At 43.9% G+C, this 14,493-nt stretch overlaps 1 protein-coding gene across 1 annotated transcript in view; it reads left to right on the forward strand.

Annotated features, from left to right (window-relative positions):
• LOC127632213 (seizure protein 6 homolog) overlaps positions 1 to 14,493 on the forward strand; it is a 346,945-nt gene that overhangs the window by 164,540 nt on the left and 167,912 nt on the right. The window contains exons 2-3 of the mRNA XM_052110822.1: positions 864 to 1,571; positions 3,141 to 3,274. Coding sequence (XP_051966782.1) covers positions 864 to 1,571; positions 3,141 to 3,274 — 842 coding nt within the window. The remainder of the gene's footprint in view (positions 1 to 863; positions 1,572 to 3,140; positions 3,275 to 14,493) is intronic.

The raw sequence follows: 14,493 nt of genomic DNA on the forward strand, positions 1-14,493 counted from the left end.
TGCACAGTGTATTCATAGAATCTCCAGTCATAATCAATTTAGTGGACACCTTTCCATTTTGTTAATGTGCTAGAGGTTCTGACCTTGCAGTTTGAATGCTTTGCAATTACGTATGGCTGAACCACAAAGCATCAGCAGCATAAAATCCAAGCAGTCCTCCTCTCCTTGGGTGGTATAGAAAAATAATATGTTGTAGAAAATTCTGCTGTTTGCAAAAGGGAGGGTGCCTGACTGTGAAATATTTTAAAAGGATTAAAGCTGTTTGAGCAAACATGTTTTATTATAGTTCAAAACTGACTATGTGCTTTGCTTGAATTGAATGTCTTCGCCTGGTTCTTTTATAGATTAACAATAGTGTTGCATAATGCATCGCATTATTTACAGTAATACCATAATCATGAGTTGTACAGTTTAGTAGTCCATATATCCTGATTGTAGTAGCCTAATATTCAGGCTGAACTTGTTTGTGGAAGTAGCTATATAAAAAGCAGTATAAAAAGACTCTGTCTCAACATGGTAACGGCATGCATCTGAGCCCAGTGAATGTAGGTATCACAAGACGCCTTCCAACTTGACCCTTAATTGTTCTGCGAAACTCAGGGTTTTCATTGGACTGCATTGCAATGCTGAATGAAAGTTAAGAAATTGATACTGAAGTTCCAAACTAAGCAACAAATGGAACAGAATCCAGGTGTCTCAAGACACAGGATTTGGATGGCCCCTTAAAATGGTATCCTGTATAACTCTGGTTAACAGTCAGACAAAGATATTTTTTTAAAGGACTGAAGATGTTCGAACACACAAGTTCTAAACTAACTATAGATTTTATAATGATCTTTGCTTGAACTGAATGTCTCCTCCAGGTTCTTTTATGGATGGGAGGTTAGCAGTCACCCAAAAAGGAGGTCAGCCGGAGGCAGAAGATGGGTCCAACACATACCACACTACACAGGACCCCGAGAGAGACCTGCCCCTGTTCACCACTGCTCCCCCTTTTGTTAGCCTCGACCACCATCCGCCTTATAAGCCCTTCCTGCCTTACAACCCCCGACACCAAAACCATGAGCAGTACTTTCAGGACAGCGGAGGGATGGCTCATCATCCCACAATTCCATCCGCTACAGCCCATCACCTCCAAGATCCATCCACTCAGCTGGTCCCACACAAGGACACACCTTCATTCTCTGATGTAACGACTTCCAGACCCACCACACTGGCACCATCTTCTGCTGCCCTCACGCAGCCACACATGTCCAGCGTCCAGTATGAACCTTCAGCAGAAACACAAAAGAGAAGCTCCAAGGAGCCACCTGTGTTCACGACCACAGGATCACTGACCACTGATGCTCAAACATCCAATGAATTACATTTAGATGCAGGGGGCATCACTGTGTCTTCCAACAATGGGGCCAAACATGTAACTAATAAAGAAAAGGCATCAAAAATCAAGATAGAACATTATGCTCCAAGAAGTGATGTCTCTGCAACAGCATCATCTGCGGATTTGGATGACGAGACTACCACCTCCACCATCATCACCACGACGGTTATTACAACAATGCAGATACCAGGTATTACCATTCACACCGTTAGCATGACTGATGTTGATATTGTAGGTGTAGATTTACATATACATTGGTACCAAAAAGTACTTGGACACACACAAAACCAAGTGGCATCTGCAAACAAATGGTGCTAGAACTTTTCTTTCTTTTCAGAGCCAATTACTCAGATTTATACAGATGTCCTAGCAGAGTAAACACAGTTGACTGTTGAAATGTTAAATTAAAGGGATAGTTCACCCAAAAATGAAAATTCTCTCATCATTTACTCACCCTCATGAGACTTTCCTCTGCAGAACACAGACAAGGAGTTTTATAAGAATACCACAGCTCTGAAGGTCCATGCAATGCAAGTGAATGGTCGTCAGACATTTGTAGCTCAAAAAATCACATAAAGGACACATAGAAGTAATCCATAAAACTCCAGAGGTTAAATCCCTATCTTCAGAAGTGATATAATAAGTGTTGGTGAGAAACGTCAATATTTAAGACCTTTTTAAACCAAACCTCCACTTTCACTTTTACATCTGAAAGTCACGTGGTGCCGTTAAGTATCACTTTCACATCCGAAAGGGAAAGTTAATGGGGAGATTTAAAGTAAAAAAGACTTAAATATTGTTCTGTTTTCACCCACACCTATCATATAGATTCTGAAGACATTTAAACACTGAAGTCATATGGATTACTTTTATGTTCACTTTTTGTGATTTTTGGAGCTACAGTCTGATCACCATTCATTTGCATTGTATGTACCTACAGAGCAGAGATATTTTTCTAAACATTTTTCTTTGTGCTCTGCTCTGCTGATAAGAGGATTTTCATTTTTGGGTGAACTATTCCTTTAAGTTTACCAACCAGAATGTGTCCAAATACTTTTTGTCTACATTTCTTATTAAATTTTTAATTAGTTTTATCATTTAGAACCTAACAAATGTTTTTGCTAATTGTTTTTCTTGAAATATGTGTTTGTTCCATATGTCTTTAAAATAAATGCCACTTGGTTTGATATAGTGTTATGTACTGTATATCGCAAAAACTTTCATACATTTTAAGTGTTGCCGATACTGTCAAAATACTTCTGGTGCTACAATATTTAATGACACAAATCATCTTTGAATGTCCTGCCCTGCTTGTGTCTTGGCATGTGATTTTCATGTGATTTACAGATGTTACTGAATAATTGATATTGCTGTAGTGGGGAGTGATTTAGTCTTTCATAACCAAGACAAGTATATGAATCTATATGGAGTGAGTACTCAGTTAAAGAGAGAACATATCTCATGACCAGCAGCACTTAACTCTAGAGGGAGATAAAGAAGCCAGCAGAGCAGAAAGACCTTAAGGCAACCAAAAAAATACTCTTACCTGCAATTTCATCAGTATTGTCCTTCTGAGTCTACACGATAGGGCAGGAAAGCTGACCCTGTTGATCCAGACAGAAAATGAGAAAACCTTGAAAGACAATTAAAGATAGGTTGGAATTCAATGAAGTGAGATAGAGAGAATGAGAAATAAAGCTTGTTCTTCTGATGCACTCTGTCCTTCTCTCTTTCTCTGCCGCCACCTTTTCTTATGCAGCTCCGTGCAGCAGCAATTTCACAGCGCCGGGAGGCTACATAGAGACACCACAGCCAGCCAAGAGTTGGTACAATACAAATGTGGACTGCACGTACACTGTGGCCATCTACATGGGCTATGGGGTGGAAATTCAGGTAAATTAATGTCACGGTGCTGCTGTTATTGACCTGCATAACTGATTCATTTGGAAAAACAATTATTTGATAATCCACTTCTGGTATTTTATTCTTTCAGATGTGCTGTATGTTTTGTGTTATGTAAAGGTCACAAATAACTGGTTTTACAATTACAGGAGCCATACATACACAAGCTAAAATAAATTATTGATAGAAGCCACTTCTATGACTTCTGTTCTAATCTCACATAAAATCAGATTTTTCTTTAGTGAAATCGGTATACGCTGACTGAATTTGAAAACACTGCCTCCGCAGGCTAAAGCAGTAAGTGTTTCAGAGCATATAAATAAGTGTGACATCCATTTATATCCAGGAGAGGTCGACAGATGCCACTTGTAAAAATAATTGTATTGAGCTGAACAGGATGTAAAACAGTGAAGAGAAATTCTTATTTTATTTAATCTACCCCCCAACCAAAACCCATATCTAACCCTAACCATTAGTAGAGACAAAAATAAAATGTTAGGGATAAAAATGCAATCTCCAAATAATGCTTGTGATTGTTTATACAAATGTAATTTCTTCCTCGTTTGAATGGGGATTGAACGTCCTGGTTACTTCCGTAACCTCTGTTCCCTGATGGAGGGAGCGAGATGTTGTGTCGATGTCACCCTTGGGAGCCCGAGACACCTTTGATCTTTGATAAAAGGCCAATGGGAATTGGCGAGTGGTATTTGCATGCCACTCCCCCAGACATATGGTTATAAAGGAGCTGGCACATTCAGGTTTTGTGGTGCGGAGGGTTCAGTGTTGTGGGCCCTGTGCCCAAGGAAGATGCAGTTTACCAACAAGGAATCGATTTAATGGAAGACATACGTCACATGGGGTTACCTATTGGGAACCAGCACATGCGGAGCACCTACCCCAGTACAGGGCTTAGTTAGCATGTGTACTGAGCCGGCAGTGAGTTTCTCTGCAAACTCGTCTGCCACAGGGCTAGGAGGAAGTCATCCAGGGATCACATCATGTGAACACTACTTGGAGTCAACAGCGCACATTTTCAGCTCAATGGAGGTGAAAGTTGCTATGTGCAAGCGATACACCAGGCCAACTGTCCCAGACTTACCTTTTCATTCACTTACAGGCCACATTGCCCTGTGGCCATGCTGAGTTGAGAGACATCGAAGCACTTACCTGACCACTGGCCGCCCCGCCATCGAGGGTAGTGAAAGCAGGGGAGCCGAAAGATCATGATCGGCAGTGAAAGGTGCCTCCCACAACATTGTCAGCTCCTCATGCACCTCCGGGAAGAAAGTCATTGGGGCGGGGCATGTCTGTGAGCAGCGCCGTGAACCCAGATACCAATCGGCTACCCGGGAAAGCATATCCGTCATTTCCGAAACCTCTTTGACTGGGCCCGAAGGGGGAAGATCTGCCAAAGATCTGCCAAAGGACCTGGGGGCACTCTCTGCAGTGCCCTTGTTCAGAGTTGGGAGAAAGCCGCTGTAATGTGCCATAAGGATCCAGCAGAGGTGAAATCGAAGCCGTGGGAAATTCAGCTCACTGAATCATCAATCACTCGGCTCCGAAGGGAAAATCTGAATGAGCGGTATGCACGCCAGCTCCTTTATACCCGTATGTCCGGGGGAGTGACATGCAAATACCACTCTCCAATTCCCATTGGCCTTTAATCAAATATCAGAGGTGTCTCCCAAGTGTGACCCCTATTGTCACTACATCGACACAATGTCGAGTGAGTGACAGATAGGGAACTGTGGTCTCCCATACAACTGAAGCAACACGCTAACAGTCATGCCACAAGGGAAAGTAACTGTTGTTGAGCCATTCCAGATATATAAGATGGGTGATAGGGCATGTCAGTGAGTCAGCATACTGTTGCCAATCCTAGGGTACCAGAACTTTCGGAAACAGCATGCCGACTTCACATGTGATCATGTTGTCTATGAATGACTTGAAGGATTTTACAGATTTTATTCATATTGGTTTTCTTCTGAATTGCATGATTTGTCTTGGAAGGCAAGTACATAAATATCTCCCAATAATTCAATCTTCTGAACCAAACCTAGAAAGCTGCCAAACCTAGGCAAAATCTTTAGGCATCTTAGGGGCCATTCAGACAGAATGCGTTTTTATGCTAAAAAAGCTAGACATAGTATGGAACAGAACGCAGGTGTCACAACAAACATTTTTAATTGTTGATGTTCTTTTTAAAGTGACATAGTGTCTAAAAAAACACAGCTCTCCTGCACGAGACCCTGGAGAATCAGAGGGATGTGGCATGGTGTACATCTGGGGAATGTTTAGTTAGAAAAATATTTGAAAGGGATGCAGATGGCAAGTTTCCATTCAGTTTGAACAGCCTCTTGGGTGCACTCCTGACAAATAGGCGAATTCTAAACATTAGGCAACTACTGTAAATTATGTTGCATTACAAGATACCTCTTTTTGGTCAAAAAAGGCAGCATTGCATGTATAGATTGCAGATTAGGCAATTCCCATAATGCAATCCCAGAATGCATCAATTAAAATGTTAAACCAAGATGGTGGATGAAGTTGAGGGAAATGTTAATTATTTTCATTACAGTAAAGTATCAAAAGAGAATAGCTCCATCAAATTGAAATTAACTATTCACTTAATGAATATATCACTCAATATTTGTTGTGGAGTTTCAAGTGGTTAGCTTAGCAAAGGGGTGTAAAAAGTTAAGTATGTATACTAAGTGAAAATTTTACTCAATTAAATTTATCTAGCCAAAAACATACTTGAGTGAAAGTAAAAAAGTATTCACATTAAATTGTACTGCTGTAAATTGTTTCCTAGCTAGAATGGAATCAAGAGAGGAGATTAAGCAAGAAGATGTTGTTAAATTCGATTGCTTTGTTAAGTCTTTCCAAACCTTTGTACTGTCTAAGACGACTGTCATATTTCTCCCCGAGTGGCATTATGATTAAAAGTTGGCTAACAACTAAAACAGTTCAGCAAATAAGGAGAAGAATTTCAGAGATATGATTTAAATAAATTACATGTACAAATTTAATTACAAAAGCCTTTTGTTGCTATTTATATATATATATATATACAGTGAGGAAAATAAGTATTTGAACACCCTGCTATTTTGCAAGTTCTCCCACTTGGAAATCATGGAGAGGTCTGAAATTGTCATCGTAGGTGCATGTCCACTGTGAGAGACATAATCTAAAAAAAAAAATCCAGAAATCACAATATATTATTTTTTAACTATTTATTTGTATGATACAGCTGCAAATAAGTATTTGAACACCTGAGAAGATCAGTGTTAATATTTGGTACAGTAGCCTTTGTTTGCAATTACAGAGGTCAAACGTTTCCTGTAGTTTTTCACCAGGTTTGCACACACTGCAGGAGGGATTTTGGCCCACTCCTCCACACAGATCTTCTCTAGATCAGTCAGGTTTCTGGGCTGTCGCTGAGAAACACGGAGTTTGAGCTCCCTCCAAAGATTCTCTATTGGGTTTAGGTCTGGAGACTGGCTAGGCCACGCCAGAACCTTGATATGCTTCTTATAGAGCCACTCCTTGGTTATCCTGGCTGTGTGCTTCGGGTCATTGTCATGTTGGAAGACCCAGCCTCGACCCATCTACAATGCTCTAACTGAGGGAAGGAGGTTGTTCCCCAAAATCTCGCAATACATGGCCCCGGTCATCCTCTCCTTAATACAGTGCAGTCAGCCCTGTCCCATGTGCAGAAAAACACCCCCAAAGCATGATGCTACCACCCCCATGCTTCACAGTAGGGATGGTGTTCTTGGGATGGTACTCATCATTCTTCTTCCTCCAAACACGGTTAGTGGAATTATGACCAAAAAGTTCTATTTTTGTCTCATCTGACCACATGACTTTCACCCATGACTCCTCTGGATCATCCAAATGGTCATTGGCAAACTTAAGACGGGCCTTGACATGTGCTGGTTTAAGCAGGGGAACCTTCCGTGCCATGCATGATTTCAAACCATGACGCCTTAGTGTATTACCAACAGTAACCTTGGAAACGGTGGTCCCAGCTCTTTTCAGGTCATTGACCAGCTCCTCCCGTGTAGTTCTGGGCTGATTTCTCACCTTTCTTAGGATCATTGAGACCCCACGAGGTGAGATCTTGCATGGAGCCCCAGTCCGAGGGAGATTGACAGTCATGTTTAGCTTCTTCCATTTTCTAATGATTGCTCCAACAGTGGACCTTTTTTCACCAAGCTGCTTGGCAATTTCCCCGTAGCCCTTTCCAGCCTTGTGGAGGTGTACAATTTTGTCTCTAGTGTCTTTGGACAGCTCTTTGGTCTTGGCCATGTTAGTAGTTGGATTCTTACTGATTGTATGGGGTGGACAGGTGTCTTTATGCAGCTAACGACCTCAAACAGGTGCATCTAATTTAGGATACTAAATGGAGTGGAGGTGGACATTTTAAAGGCAGACTAACAGGTCTTTGAGGGTCAGAATTCTAGCTGATAGACAGGTGTTCAAATACTTATTTGCAGCTGTATCATACAAATAAATAGTTAAAAAATCATATATTGTGATTTCTGGATTTTTTTTTTTAGATTATGTCTCTCACAGTGGACATGCACCTACGATGACAATTTCAGACCCCTCCATGATTTCTAAGTGGGAGAACTTGCAAAATAGCAGGGTGTTCAAATACTTATTTTCCTCACTGTATATATTGGCAACATGAATTATAATTTTTTCCTTAAAACTGTCGAAGTAACAGGTGTAAAATAAAGTTTAGGACAAAAACTGTCAGTGTTTCTTACTTAGTGCTCATAGTTTAATGAATACATCGCATTCAGTCAAGTGGTCACTTATGGTCTAGTCGCACAAATATTTCTATGTATCTGAAGCTCAAATCAGATCCGAAATTCCACCTCTGCAAACATTCAGAACTCCACACAGCCGCCGTGCGACACTAAATTTGAAATGACTGACCTCTGGTCTGTCATCTGTCGTTTAACTGATGCAGTGGAAAGGCAGCATCAGTCCAGTAAGACAAAAGAAAATGATCTGTAAAAATGTTGTAAGTACTTTTCAAGTTTAAATTAAATTGTAAGGAGTAAAAAGTGCTATTTTTTTCTTTGGAAATGTAATTAAGTAAAAGTACAAATATTCCATTTAAATTGCACTTGAGTAAAGTACAAGTTCCAACAAACAATACTTAAATAGTTTTAAGTGTAAATTAAGTTTTTTTTTTTTCAATTACACTCCTGGCTTAGCACATCAAACTGCATTGGAATCAACTGTAAGTGATAGTTGAGTTCTCTATTTGAGTGGGACACGTCAGTGAGCATCAGAGTTGCTGCCTGCAAAGACCATTTAAAATGCCTATGAAGACAGAAGACAGTGAGGTAGCTCAATTGGATTTGGAACAAATCCATGACACAAGCCCTCAAAAGAATCACCCATATCATCCATATGATTAACTGCAGCCTGCTTTAATAGTCAAGTCAAGTGTTTTTTTATTGTCGTTCAACCATATACAGTTAGTACAGTACACAGTGAAACGAGACAACGTTCCTCCAGGACCATGGTGCTACATAAAAAAACATAGGACAAACACAGAACCACTTGAGACTACACAGACTAAATAACATACCTATATAAAGTGCACGTGCAAATGTGTGCATAAAGTATGGGACAGTACAATAAATTACTAAATATTAACAGGACAATAGGCACAGTGAGAGACAGTGCAGCACCGACCAGTACACAGTAGTGCAAAAAGATGACAGTTTCAAAAAGTGCCAAATGTAAAAATAACATACTATGAGATGAGTGTTCTATGCATATAGCAGTTATTGAGGTAGCAGCCAGGTAATTCATAATTAATAATTAATAATTAAAGTGCAACTCAGGACACGTGTGTGTGTGTGTGTGTGTGTCAGTCCAGTCTCTGAGTATTGAGGAGTCTGATGGCTTGGGGAAAGAAGCTGTTACACAGTCTGGCCGTGAGGGACTGAATGCTTCGGGACCTCTTGCCAGACGGCAGGAGGGTGAAGAGTTTGTGTGAGGGGTGTGTGGGGTCATTCACAATGCTGGTTGCTTTGTGGATGTAGTGTTTTTTATAAACATCTTTGATGGAGGAAATAGAGACTCCGATGATCTTCTCAGCTGTCCTCACTATCCTCTGCAGGGCTTTGCGGTCTGAAACGGTGCAATTCCCAAACCAGGCAGTGATGCAGCTTCTCAGGAATCTCTCAATAATCCCTCTATAGAATGTAGTGAGGATTGGGGGTGGGAGATGTGCTTTCCTCAGCCTTCGAAGAAAGTAGAGACGCTGCTGGGCTTTCTTGGTAATAGAGCTGGTGTTGAGGGACCAGGTGAGGTTCTCCGCCAGGTGAACACCAAGGAATTTGGTGCTCTTGACAATCTCCACAGAGGAGCCATCGATGTTCAGCAGAGAGCGGTCACTCTGTGCTCTCCTAAAGTCAACAACCATCTCTTTTGTTTTGTCCACATTCAGAGATAGATTGTTGGCTCTACACCAGTCTGTTAGCCGCTGCAACTCCTCTCTGTATGCTGACTCGTCGTTCTTGCTGATGAGACCCACCACGGTCGTGTCATCGGTGAACTTAATGATGTGGTTTGAGCTGTGTATTGCTGCACAGTCGTGAATCAGCAGAGTAAACAGCAGTGGACTGAGCACACAGCCCTGGGGGCCCCAGTGCTCAGTGTTGTGGTGGTGGTGGAGATGCTGTTCCCGATCCGGACTGACTGAGGTCTCCCAGTCAGGAAGTCCAGGATCCAGTTGCAGAGGGAGGTGTCCAGGCCCAGCAGGTTCAGCTTTCCAATCAGGTGCTGAGGAATTATTGTGTTGAATGCTGAGTTGAAGTCTATGAACAGCATTCAAATATATGAGTCCTTTTTATCTAGGTGGGTGAGGGCCAGATGGAGGGTGGTGGCGATGGTGTCATCTGTTGAACGGATTGAACAATATGTGAAATGCAGTGGGTCTAGTGAGGGGGCAGCTAGGTCTTAATGTGCCTCATGACGAGGCTCTCGAAGCACTTCATGATGATGGGTGTGAGTGTGACGGGACAGTAGTCGTTGAGGCAGAACACTGAAGACTTCTTTGGCATGGGGACGATGGTGGTGGCCTTGAAGTACGATGGACGGCGCTGCTCAGAGAGATGTTGAAGATGTCGGTAAGAACATCTGCCAGCTGGTCTGCACATCCTCTGAGCACTCTGCCAGGAATGTTGTCTGTTCCCGCAGCCTTCCGTGGGTTGACTCTATGTAGAGTTTTCCTCACATCAGGCGTGGTAAGACAGAGCACCTGGTCGTTGGGAGGAGGGGTGGTCTTCCTCGCCACCACGTCGTTCTGTGCTTCAAACCTAGCGTAGAAGTCGTTCAGCGCATCTGCAAGGGAGGCATCTTTGTCACAGGCAACTGATGTTGTCCTGTAGTTGGTGATGGCCTGGAAGGCCTGCCACATGCGCCGCGTGTCACCGCTGTCCTGGAAGTGACTGTGGATTCTCTGGGTCCTCAGCAGCACAAGCACCTCCGCAGTCATCCACGGCTTCTGGTTGAAGCATGTGGTGATTGTCTTGGAGAAGGTGACATCATCAATGCACTTGCTGATGTAGCTGGTCACTAATGCTGTGTATTTCGTGCTCTGCCCGGTACGTGCCTGGGATGTTTGTGTAAACAAGTTCAAGCATGTTCGCCACTCTCGTTGCAAAGTCAACATATTGATGGAATTTAGGGAGCACTGTCTTGAGATTCGCATGGTTGAAATCTCCGGCATCAATAAACAGTCCATCAGGGTGAGCATTCTGCAGTTCGCTCATAGCCCCATACAGTTCACAGAGTGCTTCCTTAGTGTTAGCGCTGTGGGGGAATGTAAACTCCAGTTATAATAACAGTGGTGAATTGCCGTGGTAAATAAAAAGGTCAGCATCTAACAGTCACAAGCTCCACCAGCGATGAGCAGTAACTAGAGACTAGCATAGAGTTATTACACCATTCCGTATTGATGTAAACACACAAGCCACCACCACGAGTCTTACTGCACAGAGCTGCATTTCTGTCGGCACGAAACGAGGCGTGCCCGTCTAGCTGAATGGTGGCATCTGGAACTCTGTCGCTGAGCCACGTCTCCATGAAAACAAAGACGCCGCAGTCTCTAAGCTCACGCTGCGTAGTCTGCTGGAGTCGGATGCAGTCCAGTTTATTGTCCAGGGAGCATACATTTGAGAGCAGGATAGATGGGAGAGCCGGCCGGCTAGGGTTTGTTTTTAGCCTAGCATGGACCCCCGCCCTCTTGCCGCGCTTTCGCTTCCTCGCACACTGCTTACGACGTCCCCTCCCCCGGGCACCGGCATCAGGCGACGCCGAGGACTGGAGGCCTGGTCTCCGCAGCAAGCTGAGTTCGCGTAGCAACTCCTGCAGATCATCATGCAGCTTGGCTGTTGCATAAATCTTATATTTTAACAGTGTCTGGCGATGGTAGAAACGAACACCGGTTGCTCTGATGTCCATGTGCCGTAAAAGTTGGGCTAATTGACAAAAATGTTGGATCCGGAGTGGCCGCTGCGTGCTACCGCACCGCCATCTTGGATCTAAGAGAATAATAATATACAATAGCCATTACATCTCTGAACTTCCAGATGGTTTGGCCAATATATCTTGAATAGTACAGTTTGCACATACCAAATCACTGTCAACCATACAGCACAGCTGATGTGGCATTTAAGCTGAGAGGGAGAGAGAGACAGAGAGGGAGGCAAGCTCTGTGTCTCATCTCATTCCTCCTCTCCTTGTACAGACTTGTTAACCTGGGACAGTGTATAAATATCTCTTTCTTTTCAAGCAATTATTCAATGTGACCGATATTTACGGAAACCACAGAGTTCAAAGATTTCATGTTTACACAGAAAAACAAAAAAACAGATTGCCGCAAAAATGTGTTTGTTGTGAATAGCCTTGCTCTTGGGAGTGCCTTTCATCTCTGATCTTTTGAGAAAATGCCAAGCGTCACTGAAACGGGCAGCCCAGGAATCTCGATAGCATTCCTCCTCTCCTTGTACAGACTTGTTAACCTGGGACAGTGTATAAATATCTCTTTTCTTTTCAAGCAATTATTCAATGTGACCGATATTTACGGAAACCACAGAGTTCCTCCCCTAATTAATTGCTTATGGATTATCTGTCCACTTCTTTTGTTTGTTTATGGTATGCTTTAATGCCCTCCTGTTAAACTGTCTCTCAGGCAACTCTTAACTTAATTAAAGCAGCCTCATCCTTCTGCTGACAGACAAAAATAATGTCTAATTCAGACAACGCAATGACCTGTTTTGCATTAGCAATGGTCTTCTGGACTAGTTTATTCGATCGGTCATGTATATAAAAAAACGTATCGGTTACCTAACGTAACCTCGGTTCTCTCTAGATGAGGGAACGAGTATTGCGTAAGCTAGCTTATGCTACGAGAAAGATTCTGTGGCAATATCTTTTCTGAGATATTGAAGCCAAAAAATTATCCTTAATTTTTGTATCCATTGTCAACGCAGTGCGGCAGCTGCAGACCTTGAGCTCATAGGTTGCTCTGCGGCAACTGCTGCAGCCTATAGACGAGCTTGGGCGAACTCGCATCCAATGAGAGGCGTCCGCGCACTCACTGCATCAAAGCCCGCCAAAATGGGCGTGACTAGAGTGCATATAAGCGTAGTTCGTAGGCTGGAACCCTGGTTTTCATTGACTGAAGCGAAAAGTCGCTCGTGGCGCGAGCACGGCCGGCTACGCAATACTCGTTCCCTCATCTAGAGAGAACCGAGGTTACGTTAGGTAACCGATACGTTCTCTTACGAGAGGTTCTCTCGTATTGCGTAAGCTAGCTTACGCTACGGGAACCCATTGTCAACGCCGTGCGCGCCAAGCATCCACTGTATGAGCCCCAGGGAATTAAGGGGGACCCGGGGAGCCCTTATGAGTGGGGAAATAATATTTGGCCGGCAAGAATGCGGGTCATTGATTGTGTAATACATAAGCACATAGTGGGAAGGGAACGACAGAGCGGCGGTGCCGGTCTGTGTGGAATGTGACCCATCAGTGCAGCTCACCAGGGGAGCTGTAGCGTATTAAACCGCTAGTAGTTTTGCCTGCAGAGCGGGCACTTCCATATTGTAAAATCTGACAAAGGTGGAGGGGGAAGTCCATCCCGCTGCCACACATATGTCATGAATGGAAATCCCGCTGGACCATGCCCACGAGGATGCCATGCCTCTAGTGGAGTGAGCCCTAATGCCCAACGGGCATGGCAGGTCTTTTGACGCGTATGTAGCAGCAATAGCGTCCACTATCCATCTAGATAGTGTCTGTTTCGAGGCGGCGAGACCTTTGGTGCGCCCTCCGAAAGAAACAAAAAGCTGCTCAGAGCGTCTGAAAGCGGCGGAGCGCGCAGTATACAATCTCAGTGCTCTGACCGGGCAAAGGAGATTGGCGTCGCGTTCGCTATCAGGTGCTGGCAGCGCCGATAGGGAAATGACCTGTGCTCTGAAAAGGAGTACCGATCACCTTGGGAACATAGCCGTGTCTAGGCTTTAAAATGACCTTGGAGTCACTTGGTCCAAACTCAAGACACGCAGCGCTGACAGACAGCGCGTGAAGGTCTCCCACATGTTTGACTGATGACAGGGCAGTCAGAAAAACGGTTTTGAGTGAAAGGTATTTCAAATCCACGGATTGAAGTGGTTCGAAAGGGGGGGCTTTCATAGTTTCGAGGACTATAGAAAGATCCCAGATAGGAACCGATGGGGGCGCGGGGGTTCATCCTTCTAGCTCCCTGAGGAAGCGGATGACCAGCTCGTTTTTACCCCATGACTGGCCGTGCAGGGGTTCAGCGAACGCCGCAACGGCCGCCACATACACTTTGAGTGTGGATGGGGATCTGCCCTTATCCAGCAGCTCTTGTAGGAATACGAGCAGCGACGACACCCCACATGTCCGCGGGTCCAGGTCTCTGTCGGTGCACCATTTTGAGAACACAGACCATTTTGACGCATAGAGTCTTCTCGTGGAAGGGGCTCTAGCGTGTATGATGGTGTTTATTACTCCTTCTGGCAGAGCGACGGGTAGTCGTTGATCACCCACGCATGCAGCGCCCAGCGCTCTGGGTGGGGATGCCAGATTGTGCCGCGAGCTTGAGAGAGGAGATCTGCTCTCACTGGGATGGGCCACGGCGCTGTCAGTGA

The sequence above is a fragment of the Xyrauchen texanus genome, chromosome 38, assembly GCF_025860055.1.
Source record: "Xyrauchen texanus isolate HMW12.3.18 chromosome 38, RBS_HiC_50CHRs, whole genome shotgun sequence".
Classification (NCBI taxonomy): domain Eukaryota; kingdom Metazoa; phylum Chordata; class Actinopteri; order Cypriniformes; family Catostomidae; genus Xyrauchen; species Xyrauchen texanus.